At 37.5% G+C, this 14,315-nt stretch overlaps 1 protein-coding gene across 1 annotated transcript in view; it reads left to right on the top strand.

Moving 5' to 3' along the window:
* The window catches only part of LOC126187448 (methyltransferase-like protein 17, mitochondrial), a 126,749-nt gene that overhangs the window by 80,000 nt on the left and 32,434 nt on the right, over positions 1-14,315 (top strand). The window contains exon 8 of the mRNA XM_049928537.1: positions 6,050-6,188. Within this exon, the coding sequence (XP_049784494.1) occupies positions 6,050-6,188 (139 nt within the window). The remainder of the gene's footprint in view (positions 1-6,049; positions 6,189-14,315) is intronic.

Here is a 14,315-nt window from a genome sequence, read left to right as displayed (position 1 = left end):
GTGTGTGTGTGCGAGTGTATACCTGTCCTTTTTTCCCCCTAAGGTAAGTCTTTCCGCTCCCGGGATTGGAATGACTCCTTACCCTCTCCCTTAAAACCCAAATCCTTTCGTCTTTCCCTCTCCTTCCCTCTTTCCTGACGAGGCAACCGTTGGTTGCGAAAGCTAGAATTTTGTGTGTATGTTTGTGTTTGTTTGTGTGTCTATCGACGTGCCAGCGCTTTCGTTTGGTAAGTCAAATCATCTTTGTTTTTAGATATATTTTTCCCACGTGGAATGTTTCCTTCTATTATATTCTTATCATTAATTTGAAGACTACATATAAAATTTGATACAAAACACTTTCATTGTTTTGGTAAAACATTCACCATTTTAAGGAGACTTTTACCTTACATTAGGCTGTTTTCTACAAGCAATATAACTTTGTGGGCACCTTATGTTTTAATGTTTGATATATGGGGTTGTTTCTGTGAGTGCTTTCTTACATAGTTTTGCCTACCTTTTGTTAATTGTATCTTAAATATTTCCATCCTTTCATGTGTGTGGTTAGATGAAGCTATATTTCATTGTCAGTAGCTTATGTGCATTTAAAATTTTCATTACAGTGATCAATTTCACATGCTTATCTTCATGCTCATATTCATATCTTTTACAAAGCTCTCCTATCTCTTATGTGCTTTTCTGGTTATCCAGTTGTCGAAAATGTACTCCCCCCCCCCTCCCCCCCCCCTCTCTCTCTCTCAGGTAAATAGCTTTTCTTATGCATCTGTTAGCTCTGTGCAAATGTCAGTTTATTCTTATATACATTATGTTGTAACTTTAAATTTGGGCTACAACATTTATTAAACATTAATAACTTCTGTACAACAGTGTAAATAAGTGAATTATTCCATAACCTAAGCAGAATCATTGTTTGGCGCTATATTCAGTTGAGCAACAATAGAAATTATTTTTAAGTTCTTTTCATTACAGAAAAAAAGTCAAAGCATGGTTTATCTGGATAACATGTATTTTATAATCAAATATCCATGAAAAATCACATGGCTGACCTGTGATATTGGCTTTGTTCATACCACATATACTCTCACAGGTCATATGCAACACTACACACTGATATGTCTGTATCTCCAACTGCACTTGTGGCAATGTTACTTAAACATTAGAACCAGAGATGGGCTTTTAAAGTGATATGGTGGGTGTTGATTGATTTCTGTATGGGACAGGACATTATGAATTGCCTAAGGTGAAACTGGGCCAGTAATCACTACTACTACCTACAAGAGAGCTCAACACCTTGCCTGACATTTATCAGAGGAAGACACATTGGAAAGTTGCATGTTTGTATCAAACTGAATTATCTGCAAAATCTACCAATTCGTATGTTAGTATTATTGACACGGTCACCTGTCTCAGTATCTTCTCTCATGGTGACTTCTGTTGATGGTAAAATTCTACTTTTCGTAGAGTCGTTTTGATTGCATTGGAGCTGTACTGATGTCACGAGAATTATGTGTCCCAGTAATTTTAAAATTGTATAAATTACAAGAAAGTTCCTCACAAGCATGTTCACTCTTTGTGCTGTAATACACATATATAAAAAAAGTTTTGCATCCCCTTGGTTTTGAGAGTTCCGGAACCTGTACAGGAAATTGGAATAGAGATCATCATAAACATCATTTCTGGCCCTTTTTATTGCTTATGAAAACCACATATTACATGTTGTACTACCATACAGCGAGACCTTCAGAGGTGGTGGTCCAGATTGCTGTACACACCAGTACCTCTAATACCCAGTAGCACGACCTCTTGCATTGATGCATGCCTATATTTGTCATGGCATATTATCCACAAGTTCATCAAAGCACTGTTAGTCCAGATTGTCCCACTCCTCAATGGATGGCAATTTGGCATAGATTCCTCAGAGTGTTTGGTGGGGCACATCATCTTTCAATCTATCCTGGGCATGTTCGATAGGGTTCATGTCTAGAGAACATGCTGGCCACTCTAGTTGAGTGATGTCTTTATCCTGAAGGAAGTCATTTACAAGATGTGCATGATGGGAGTGCGAATTGTCATCCATGAAGATTAATGCCTCGCCAATTTGCTGCCGATATGGTTGCTATATCGGTCGGAGGATGGCATTCATATATCGTACAGCTGTTACGGTGCCTTCCATGACCACCAGTAGTGTAATTTGGCCCCACATAATGCCACCCCAAAACAGCAGGAAACCTCCACCTCGCTGCAATCACTGGACATTGTGTCTAAGGTGTTCAGCCTGACCGATTGCCTCCAAACATGTCTCCGACGATTGTCTGGTTGAAGGCATATATGACACTCATCAGTGAAGAGTACATGATGTCAATCCTGAGTGGTCCACCATTCAGCATGTTGTTTGGCCCATCTGTACTGCACTGTGGTTTTGTGGTTGCAAAGATGGACCTCGCCATGGACATTGGGAGTGAAGTTGTGCATCGAGCAGTCTATTGCACACAATTGGAGTCATAACACAATGTCCTGTGGCTGCACGAAAAGCATTACTCAACATGGTGCTGTTGCTGGCAGGGTTCCTCCTAGCCATAATCCATAGGTAGTGGTCATCCACTGCAATAGTAGCCCTTGGGCGGCCTCAGCGAGACATGTCATTGACAGCTCCTGTCTATCTGTAACTCCTCGTGTCCTAACAACATTGCTTTGGTTCACTCCAAGATGCCTTGACACTTCCCTTGTTGAGAGCACTTCCTGGCACAAAGTAACAATGCGGATGTGATCAAACCACGGTATTGACTGTCTAGGCATGGTTGAACTACAGACAACACGAGCTGTGTACCTCCTTCCTGGTGGAAAGACTGGAACTGGTTGGCTGTCGGAACCCCTCCATCTAATAGGTGCTGCTCATGCACGGTCGTTTACATCTGTGGGCGGGTTTAGTGATGTCTCTGAACAGTCAAAGGGACACTGTCTTGATACAATATCCACAGTCAATGTCTATCTTCAGGAGTGCTGGGAACCGAGGGGATGCAAAACATTTTTTGATGTGTGTATATGCTTATCTTGCAGACAATTTATTTCCAACAGCAAGAAAGTAGAAGAAATACTTACTTAAGCCTAACCCAGCTGATCATTTTTTATCTTTTAGCAAAAAATGTTTTATCGCTTTCACGGACACTTGGCTCCATTGTTGCCACATCAAGATGTTTTGAAGAAAACAAGTAAACATAAAACTGTTGCAGCCACTAGCTACAGCCATATGTCATCTGTCTGCTGTTTAAAATACACTTCTGTCCAAAAGCAATATAAGTGCAACACTTTTATGCTGTCAGACAGAGCTAGCTTTTAAGTTACAAGAAATGTGCTTCATCAAAAGGTTTGGTTATCAAATTTGCACCAGGAAAATTGAAAGGTCAATTTACAATCTACCTTATGAGAACACATGGGAAATAAACTGTTTTCTATTTTGTGTAACACTATGCATTATACTGTGCACAGTGCATTAAGTCGTTCACGGTAATTCATCGTGAAACTATTTAAGTCAATGCCCTCTGCCTTTTTTTGTATTTTATATGCTAAGAAACAGCAGACTAATTAACATATGTATTTTGTGTACATATCATTTGGCCTTTCAAAGCAAAGCTGTACTGTAGGGGTTGACTTTATAGACTAGCAAATAAACTCTTCTTAAATTACAGCAGCAGACTTCTGCCGATGATGACTGAGAAACATATTTAAATTGGTCAGACATAAATCAACGCTTCCCTTTGGTGCTTTCATTTCCTGTTGTATGATAAAAGAAGTTAATACGTCATGCAATATGTATACAATTTTGGTTAAAAAACTGGAGTGGTTATTCCATTATGTATTTGCTGAACATGGACAAAGTTTAAAATTCAATATAACCAGCCACGTAAACACCAAAGGCTCATAGAGTTTTTGGCTTCTATTTACTGTGAAAACTGTTGTTGCTTGTCAAACCACATGCCACATATAATAAATAAGTATAGGGCATTGTCCAAAACAATATGTAATTACAATAACCTACAGTTTACTATGAAAAGTTATTGTTTTCAATAATGTTAAAAAGGAAAACGTTCCTGTTATTCTGCAAATATTATTTGATTCTGAACCAGCTTGCAGCATATTTGACATTGTCAGATAACAACTGAATGTGAGAATCATAGATAAAATGACTTTTGTTTGGTTGAGTGCATTATTTAAGTCGTGTGTGCAGCATGTGTCGGCAGAATTCGTGACTAGCCGGATGGCAGTTGAATGGTGGCCGGGTGGCTCCATGTGGGTTTTTTGTGGACCAGTCCTGATGTCAGCGTCCTAGTAGCTGTTAAAAGTTACAAGTTGCATTGTGCTTATTTGTGCATGTGCAGCGCAAACTGTGCTGGGCACAAGGAAGCACAAGGTGTCAAATTAAATTGAGTGTGATTACTCATCCAGTGGTATAAATATATGATCTGGAAATGACATATGAGAGGAGATACAGAGACAAATAGATTTGAATATAACTAATGCAGTAATTAATTTATAACTTTTAAATGTGCATCCCCCAGAGAGATTGAGCACTCAATTTGTAGGCCTTGAAAAGACACATGTCTGGATCTACTTACATGATCATTAAATCTAATAATTAAGCTGTGAGAGACATTTCAGTTGAAAAATTAACTGAAATCAGCATTTCTTATGAATGAAGACAAATACACAGACAGCATGCCAGTATGTGTTGGCAGTGAGTACTATTCACTTCATGCATCATTTAGATGTTAAGATTTATTATTTTACTATCCATTTTTATAGTTAAATGCTAAATTTGCATGGTTTATCCAATAATATAAATTTCATTAAAGATACATGAATTCTAATGACAGCAGTGGAAAGAGGAGACAAAATACAATAAAACGGATGTACAATTCACATTTGTACCATACATAGTAACGGGACTATGAGAATAAACAGTTCTCATTATTGAAAGCATAAATTGTAAATATTTAAACTTGGATTTGAGGGCAAACTGTGGCGCCTAGAAATTGAGAAATTTTTATTACATGTTTTTACTGTGTGAAGTTTTAGCGCATAGTTAGTGGTGTAAACAGAATTTTGATCAAACTTGTGTGTAAAAAGTTAGACAAAAGGACTGGTAATCACATGAGGCCCTTAGTTAACGTCAGTGGGCATGCTTTTCGTGGATGGGATGCCAAGAGTTGGAGAATGGCAACAGTTTTCTGGACGAGGTGAGTAAGTCTATAACGTTGGCATCCAAGTTCCTCAGGGGTCTTTTGTCAGGAGTCGGGCAGTCGATTGGTCTTCAGTTGGTGATTCGGTATGATCAGAGTTGGGGAGAGTTGTATGAGTGGTGGTCCAACCACACTCATTATTTGTTCAAAATATTTCATGTTCTGTGGGACTTAAATCATCTGTAGTTAGGTACATGATTTGTAGCAGCGTGTCCATTCAACCTAGCAGATATTGGAATTCTGATGAGTCATTGGTAACTTTTCTACAGTTTTGTTTAAATTTAAAGCCTTGCAATTTAGGAAGAAGTAGTCTCGTCCCTAGATTAACACACACACACACACACAGAGAGAGAGAGAGAGAGAGAGAGAGAGAGAGAGAGAGGGGGGGGGAGATATTTCTGTTTTTACTGTTCAATTTTTAAATAAAATTGAGTTGCAACAGATGTCATTATATGTAACAGAAAAGAAATGTAAATACTCTGTACCTGACCATTTTATGTTCTCATGCTATCAGTAATATCTGTGTAAGTGACACTTTTTTTCACTATGGTTGCAGAATTGTTATCATCCAACAATGGCCTAAGAATCCAAAAGCTAGTTCATGCTCAAATAAGTAATGTTTGCAGATTATCAGGAAAATGCTTCTTTTTTAATGTTGTGATGTTCTGTAATACAGAGCATCCAGTTAATGTATTGTTTTCTCTTTGGCATTATTATTATTTTTTCTTGATAAAACTCAGTTAACAGTCTATTTTAAGTTTTGTTTCAACTTCACTTTTGTCCTATTTTATAGGTTTCTTGCCATGTTCTAGTGCCCTCATGATCACTCTTGTCCAAGAGCATTTGAAGATAAAACCCCATGCAATTTTGAAGTCACCTATGAAAGTCTACCTATTGGAAACAGAGGGAAGCTGAAAAAGGAGCTATTTTCATATGTGGTTCTCGCAAAAGGTAAGTTTTAAATGTCATTAATTCCCTATCTATTTTATTGGAACTAACATAATGTAATTTTAAAGTAATTTTACTTCATCAGCATTGATTTTTGGTCACTGTCAATTGAATTGCTTACCTGCCTTTTTAATCTACTTAAAATCTACAAACAAAAGTTCAGATTTCGTTTTTTATATAAACTTAGGAATTTTCCACATATAATACCACACAAAATCAAAAATATAAAAAGAAATGATTTATTAACAAACTTTTGCTTTCAAATTTCCCTAACACTCAGTCCCAAGTGCATACTACTATCTTCTCTCGGCTCTGCTTATTGCTTTGCTGTTTTGTTAACAGTACAGCCAAGCTGAAGACACTTAAAAATTAAACATATAGACTCAAAAATATACAATATTATGAGTGTTTCTGGAGGCACTGATTTATGACTTGATATTTGTACTTTTTTGCACATACATGGTTGTGTCCTGAAATGTGGTATTGAGAGTTTTCGGTGTAATGCTCTGTAGATTTGTGACTTTCTCTAAGTCACACATACTACATGTGTTGTGAAAAATGGCAAATACCTCTGAAATGAAGGCTAAGCCACTTAGCATCTAAAATCAGGTTATCCTGCAGTTTTATTTAATTAGTCAAGTGGCTTTGCTGATGGTGATTTGGCCTATTCTAGCTTGACAGGTCAATTATTGTACATTCGCCGAAAGGCAGTGATGGAAAATGGAGTCACAAAAATTTAAACAATAAAAAATTCTCATGTTTGGGGCATGGGAGCATCTTATACGTCTCCTCTGCTTTCCCTGAAAGAGTACACCACGAGTGAATTCAACAATCTCACTGGGACCTAAATTTATGGGTAACAATTCAAATTTCAAAATGTGAGTACGATTGTTACATCAGCATGTGAACAATATTTTAATTTCACGTAACAATTCAAATTTCAAAATGTGAGTACAATTGTTACATCAGCATGTGGTGACTACAGTTGGCAATACAGGACTGTGATGGCAGCAGCATCACAAAGATAGCCAAAGCTGATTTCAGACAAAATTTTAAGGGGTACAAGCAACTCAAACACTTGGATGATAAAGATTAGAACTTAATGTGAAAGTAATCATACAGGTTTACAGCTTTTTGTTATTAATAAAGGAAATATCTAGCATTATTAAGTGAGTTAAAGGGCCCAGCATGATTTGTAATGAACGGATTACACTGAAAAGTCCTCCTTGTCAGATTACAGTCAGTCTTTTCAAGGTGACGTGAGCACACAGTGTAAAATGTCCATACAGTGACTGGACAATCACCATGGTGGCACCATTTGCTTGCTAGCTTGACAATAAGGTACATTGAAATTATGAAACAGAATTTTGAACCACAACAGTTTGTTTCACTTGTAATCAGGAAGGACTGAAGCATTGTAAGTGAAATTATTTCAAGTTCGTTAGCAGTACCGATTACATCATCTAAGTACTGTTTCAGTTATTAAACTATCAAAGCAAAGAGGCAAAGCATAAAATATATTAATGTGTGAAAGGTGCCAGTTTGACTATGTGATTAAATCTTTCTGAGCATCAAACAGAATGAAATATAAAATTAAATATATTTGGCTAACAAAAGTATAAAATGACACAACTACAAAACATACTGTTTTTCATAGCATTAATGCATCTTACAAACAAATTAGAATAAACATCTGAAGGATGATTCCTTCAACCCAAATTTATATGATGGCAACAGCAGGGTAATGAAGTTCAGTTAAAATGAATAGAAAGATTGTAAAAACGTTCATGACAATGAAACATTATGAATTGAACAAATAAGAACAGAATAGAAGACTACCCTTTAAAACAGTCACAAAAGTAAGAAATTCATAAACCAAATACAAAACAGTAGTTTTAATTAAAGAAAATAATCCTAGGTGGGGTTTCAAAATTACTATAGAAAAATAAAAGTTGCCATTAACTCAGCATTTCACCTTGTTACAACCCATTTGAACTAGGACAATACACATGATCATCTGGAAAAGCCGTATGCCCTCTACTACCTAATTTAACAGTAGTATATAGCCATGTTCAGTTCAGAATAGCAGGCAGGGCAGAGGGCACTGTGGGAACAGTTATTTTGAGTAAGATATTGTACTGGTGAAATGCCATAATATGGACAGCAGCTCAATCTGGTGTTATTTGTTGTCACTCCTGTGCCATTAATTGATCCAAGGACTTGAGCTAATTTGTATTGTTAGTATCTGGAAGAACAAATGAGACAGGATGTTATCAGAGGGGGAACTTAAATTCTGGAATGAATAACAGGATTGGTTTGATAGTGGCATTCAAAGTTTCTTTTAACCCAGGATATTGTAATGGGATGCTTTTAATAGAAGTCTGCTATTATTTAGCGATACTCAGTGTGTGGGAAATGAAAATCTGATAGTAACATACAAAGGAAACCAGAGTGGGGTACCTCAATGTATAATCAGCCGGTTCTTATGCCATAGAACAAAGAGTGTGTTAATTCAATTATCAGCAGATTTGTAGTTTCTGCTAATAACAGAGAAATGTCACAAATAGAGGTGCTGATGTATAAAGCTAACTTGGTACAAATATAGTTGAGATATACTGGCAAGTCTGTAACTCTGCAGCAGTCAAAGATGTGTGTCTGCGAACCATGACAGACTACCTAATAGTCTTCTGTTGGTCAACCTATGTACTTGTCAGTAAAAAATTTCTAGGAAATGGAGAAAGTGTAAAGCCTATTTCCTTTCCGTTCTTAGTTCACACAGGAAAAAGGTATCCGCAAGTGAAGAATAACTTTGGGGTTCTCTTGAGTCAACTTCACAGTAATACAGTTATCACACAGTGATATAAAATTAAAAGCGAGGGGATATATCATCCAAAGAGGTGAATGTATGTGGTGAGATATTCACAAGGATGTGAAGTGGGGATTCAGGAGGAATTAAGATCGAACAAACTTTTTTGTAGACCAGTCTGTATGGCCAACACTAATATGCCCACTTGGGCATGGAAGGAGTGTATGTTGTAAAACATAGTTTGTAGTACATGAGGTATTGCTGAAGTTGTAGTTACCTTATTGATTTTGAATAGCATCTTTATCTTTTATTATGTCATGAAGGAGTTCATAATGAGGCACCAACTGTGCAGTGATGAGTCAGATTTGTTGTATGTGAGACCTTAAACTGTCTTAATTGTGTTATAAAGGGAAATGGAGTCTACACAAGATGCTGAATTGTGTCACTCATGTGTATGTGAAAATGCTGAATTGCATCTCCAGTGGCTGCATGGAGACCAGCACTTGTAATGGTGCTGGGCTCCATCTATTCAGTGGCTGTTGAACATTATGTGGCTGATCCAGAGGCTTGTGATCTGCAGTTTTGTAGTGCAAGTTTTCAAATTTTGTAAACTTGGAACATAACTTCACCATCCCAGGCAGTGGTGAAAACTGTGTGGTGACAATGTCTCAACATAGCGAAATAATGCAAACATATACAAGACCATTCACCAGTAGAGGTGGATAATAAAAAAATAGAGGAATAAGTAAATGATTGAAACAACACTGGAAAGGGCATATTGCTTATTTATGGGACAATGTGAGGTGTGTAACATACAAGTGTATCCGTAGGATGCATTAATAGCACAGGGGTCTGCAGGTGATACAGAACTGAGTTAAAACCTTGAAAGCCACATTAAACCACAGATTGGAATGCAGCTGAGAAAAGGTGTTAGCAGTGGCACCATTTGATAAAGGACAGATGTCCACAACAGATTGGCTGTTGCTCATAGCAAGCAGTTTAGTGGTGGAGAAGTTCTGTCCAGCCAGTGGTGATATCAAACTAACACACTTAGAAACATATAAGCCACAGAGGCAATTTGAAAACAAACAATGACACATAATCCACTCAAGGAAATTGTCTACTTGTGACAAAACATGATAGATTCGGCCGTATTGTGAAAACAGAAATATAGCTTGGCCAGGCTTCAATACTCTTGAGTTTGCTCATGACACTTTCCTTAAGGAAGTGATTATGAAAGATGATTGTCCCATTGAATATTAGTGAAAAAGATACAATACATATATCAAATACTTGAGCAAAATTCTTAGCTAGACAGGATTCTAACATGACACAAATGCCCAACAGAATCATCATTATTATATAAACAATGGTGTGGCATAGAAAATACTGATATGATCTCCCACCTAAGACAAGAAAAAGTCAGCTCTTAGTTCCTATACCGTAAATTGTAGTGATGGGAACTCAGCATTTGTTGTGTAACAGTTCTACTGCACACTGAGTTTGTCGAATCCTCTACAGAAAATGGTACATCACTGCCTTTATATTTGGTTAAGTGATCAAAATAAATTACACTCTTCTGATCTGGAGCTGAAATTCAACACTTGCGAGTTACATGAAATGTAATATTCAGGGTGGTCCATCACAGGGCCACGTAAGTTTCTTAGTTCTGCCCAGTTTCACAACAGTTTGGTCATAATATCACTTAATCTCCTATTTGGTATAGCAGCATCCTTGCTTTCTTTGTATACATAGCTGTTGTCTCTGGGTCATAGCTGTATTATTCTGTTGAACTCTTCATCAAATAAACCTTAATCTTTTAGCCAGATGCTTCACTTCGCGTGAATATATTTCATGAGGCAACTTCAGGATCTCAAAAGAGCAATGTATTTTGTGAGCATAAGCAACCCCATAGGGAGTCAAAATTACTGTTTCATGTGTCCTGGCATTGTATGACCAAATCACAACCATTTTATGGATGTATTCAACCTTGCCATTACTCAAAGGGTGAAACGGCATACTTCTCCGTTTCTTTATTTCAAGTTGTCGTCACACCTTTACCATAAGACGGAAAATAAAGTTTGTGTCATGATCTGTTTATAATGGCCTCTGCACTCCCAAATGCAAGAGCTTTCACAACTGTTTCAGCAGTCATGTCTTCAGTCAGTTTCATAATAAGATAGTGAGAGAATGGTCGATGACAGATTAAAAGTATGTGTGTAATTTGGGCCAGTGCAGGGAACACTTCTATGATATTGAATGCTACAATTTCAAACAGTCCTGCTGCTTCAAGTAAAGTTTGGTCTTCATCCTTGCTCCCTCCTAGCACAAGGGAGACAAGATTGAATGTAATCTTCTATGACTTTCTTTTGTTGAGGCCACCACTAACAGCCTGCAGTGTGCAATTGCATAGTGCTTTTCTCATTATGACAGTCTGTATGCTGTTGTAACATTTTTGCTGTAAGAACTTGCAAATACTCTTTGATACTGCTATCCACCCTCAAAGAGGTGTATTCTTATATAAAATGTCATCTTTTGTAATAAAATCTGGTGAGATAGCCAATTTCTTACAGCCAGCATTGTATTCTTGTCGCTTTTTTAATTCCTCAGTAAGCATGTCATCTGTTCCATTAAGTTTCGGGTGTGCAGCCACAAGAAATCTCCTTCTTCTTCTAATATTTCGGCTGTATAACGTTCAGCCAAAATATTAGAAGAAGAAGAAGGAGATTTCTTGCGGCTGCACACCTGAAACTTAATGGAACAGTCTTTGCGCCGCCAAAATCTCAAGATTCACAGTATGTCATCTCCTTGCAGTATCTTAATTTTCCTACTCAAGGCATCTGCATTCCAGTTTAACCTGTTAGACTTGTTTTTGACTATGTAGTCATTCATGAAACTATGGAAACTTCAGGTTAGAATATCAGCAATGTAATGGAAGATAGATTGTTGCTTACTGTAAACATGACTGGAAACTTTCAGACAGGCAATTAAAAGACTATTGTGTAAGTGTATTTTAATTTTGCCTGTCTGCACCTTAAAATATCATCCTTATGGTAAGTAGCAGTGTACATTTTCCTTCATTTTTGATAGTCATATTCATGGAGTTTTAAGGCTCACTTTACAGGTCTGCTGGTAGGGTCATTTAAACTCAGTAGCCATTGTAAAACTGCATGATTGGTAATTACCATGAACTGTCATCCATGTAGGTAACATAAAAATAATGAGTGCTGAAAACAAGTGTCAGAAGTTCATTTTCTGTGGTACTGTGGTTTTGCCAGGCTTGATTCAGCTAGCTTGATACAGTTGATGGAGTGTGTAATCAATTGATTTTACTTCAATATCTTGCACTTGACTCAATATGCAGCCTGCAGTGAAGTCACTAGCATCACTAGACAAGATAAAAGGCTGTGTAAAATCTGCATAAGCCAAGACCGATTAACTTGTAAGAATTCTTTCAATTTTAACATGGCACTCCTGCAGACAAGAGGAGACCTCTTCTTCAGTAATATTATGAAAGGTTTTGTGAAGGTAGAATAGTTCTCCAGAAAATGTTGCTAGTAATTTGTTAACTAAAGAAAAGATTGCAATTTTTTAATGTTCTTCATTGCTAGAGAATTGTCCACTGCATCTATTAACCACAAATCTGGTCTTACACCATCTGCCGAAATTATGTGGCATAGATAGTGCACTATTGATTATGTGAAATGGCACTTATCTAATTAAAAATTTGGATTAGCATCACTAACATGAGTTATCATATTTCTCAGTTGCACTGCACACTCTCTCATCCTACTTGACAATTATGTCATCTAGGTACACTGAATAAGCCGCGCGGGGTTCGCCGAGCGGTCTAAGGCAATGCAGTCATGGACTGTGCGGCTGGTCCCGGCGGAGGTTCGAGTCCTCCCTCGGGCATGGGTGTGTGTGTTTGTCCTTAGGATAATTTAGATTAAGTAGTGTGTAAGCTTAGGGACTGATGACCTTGGCAGTTAAGTTCCATAAGATTTCACACACATTTGAACATTTTACACTGAATACATTGTTTGCTTTGAACCCCGTAAATCAGCAAAACATTGTAATGTAGCAGGCTGCAGGGCATCCTTATGTATTTATAATGCCCAGAGGGTACAAGAAAAGCTATGTTGTGCTGATCTTCCATAGCTACAGGAGTGTGATGGTAACTGGATTGCGTACCTGAGGTGGTAAAGAATTTGCATTTGATAAGGCTACCAAAAGTGTCATTGATACTTGCAAGGGAGCAGTATAAAGTTTTATGACATTCATGACTGTTGTGGCGTAACAAGACAGCCACGCCACTCGGAAGTAGCCGAAATGCACGCGTTACGCTCATGCAGATGGGCGTGAGGTCTGAAACAGGATACGTAATAAATGCTATAAAGAAAAGTACGTAGCTGCTGTAATACTTAACTTTAATCCATCATTTGTATACAGCATTCTTGATGATACAAGTGAGACTCTCTATAGAAATGGTTAATGGTGCCCTGCTAGGTCGTAGCCATGGACTTTGCTGAAGGCTATTCTAACTGTCTCTCGGCAAATGAGAGAAAGGCTTCGTCAGTGTAGTCGCTAGCAAAGTCGTCGTACAACTGGGGCGAGTGCTAGTCCGTCTCTCAAGACCTGCCGTGTGGTGGCGTTCGGTCTGCAATTACTGACAGTGGCGACACGCGGGTCCAACATGTACTAATGGACCGCGGCCGATTTAAAGCTACCACCTAGCAAGTGTGGTGTCTGGCGGTGACACCACAATGACCATTATCATTCTATGCAAACGTGATAAGCCTTTTATCCCTTAATGGTTTTCTTGGGCACAATCACTATAGGTGAAGACAAGGGACTGAAAGAGCATAGCATTACTCCAGCTACCAGTAAATCTGAAATATTTTATTTATTTATTTATTTACATTTTCTTTGCTTGGAGCCATCGTAATGATGGCTTTTGCAAATGTCAGACTTAATACTATGGTTATATTTATACTTATAAAATACACTATATTCTGTAGCTGTTGCTTCTTATGTCTATTTTTTACATTTATCACATTACAACTGATATGCTAATGCCTTATGTTACAATCACTATCTTAAAATTCATTGAAAGAATATAAACATTTTTCTATTAGAAAAGATTTTAATTTTGTTTTAAAAACATTTCCCATGTACATTCTTAGAGAGTTTGGTAGCTTGTTATACCAAATCAGACCACTGATATATGGACTTCTATCAGTCATTTTTAACATTGTTCTGTTACGGAAATAGTTACACTTTGTTCTAGTGTTGTGATCGTGTACATCACTGCCCTTGATTGC

This window comes from Schistocerca cancellata, chromosome 1 (genome assembly GCF_023864275.1).
Source record: "Schistocerca cancellata isolate TAMUIC-IGC-003103 chromosome 1, iqSchCanc2.1, whole genome shotgun sequence".
Classification (NCBI taxonomy): domain Eukaryota; kingdom Metazoa; phylum Arthropoda; class Insecta; order Orthoptera; family Acrididae; genus Schistocerca; species Schistocerca cancellata.
This window is presented reverse-complemented; position numbering and strand designations above follow the sequence as displayed.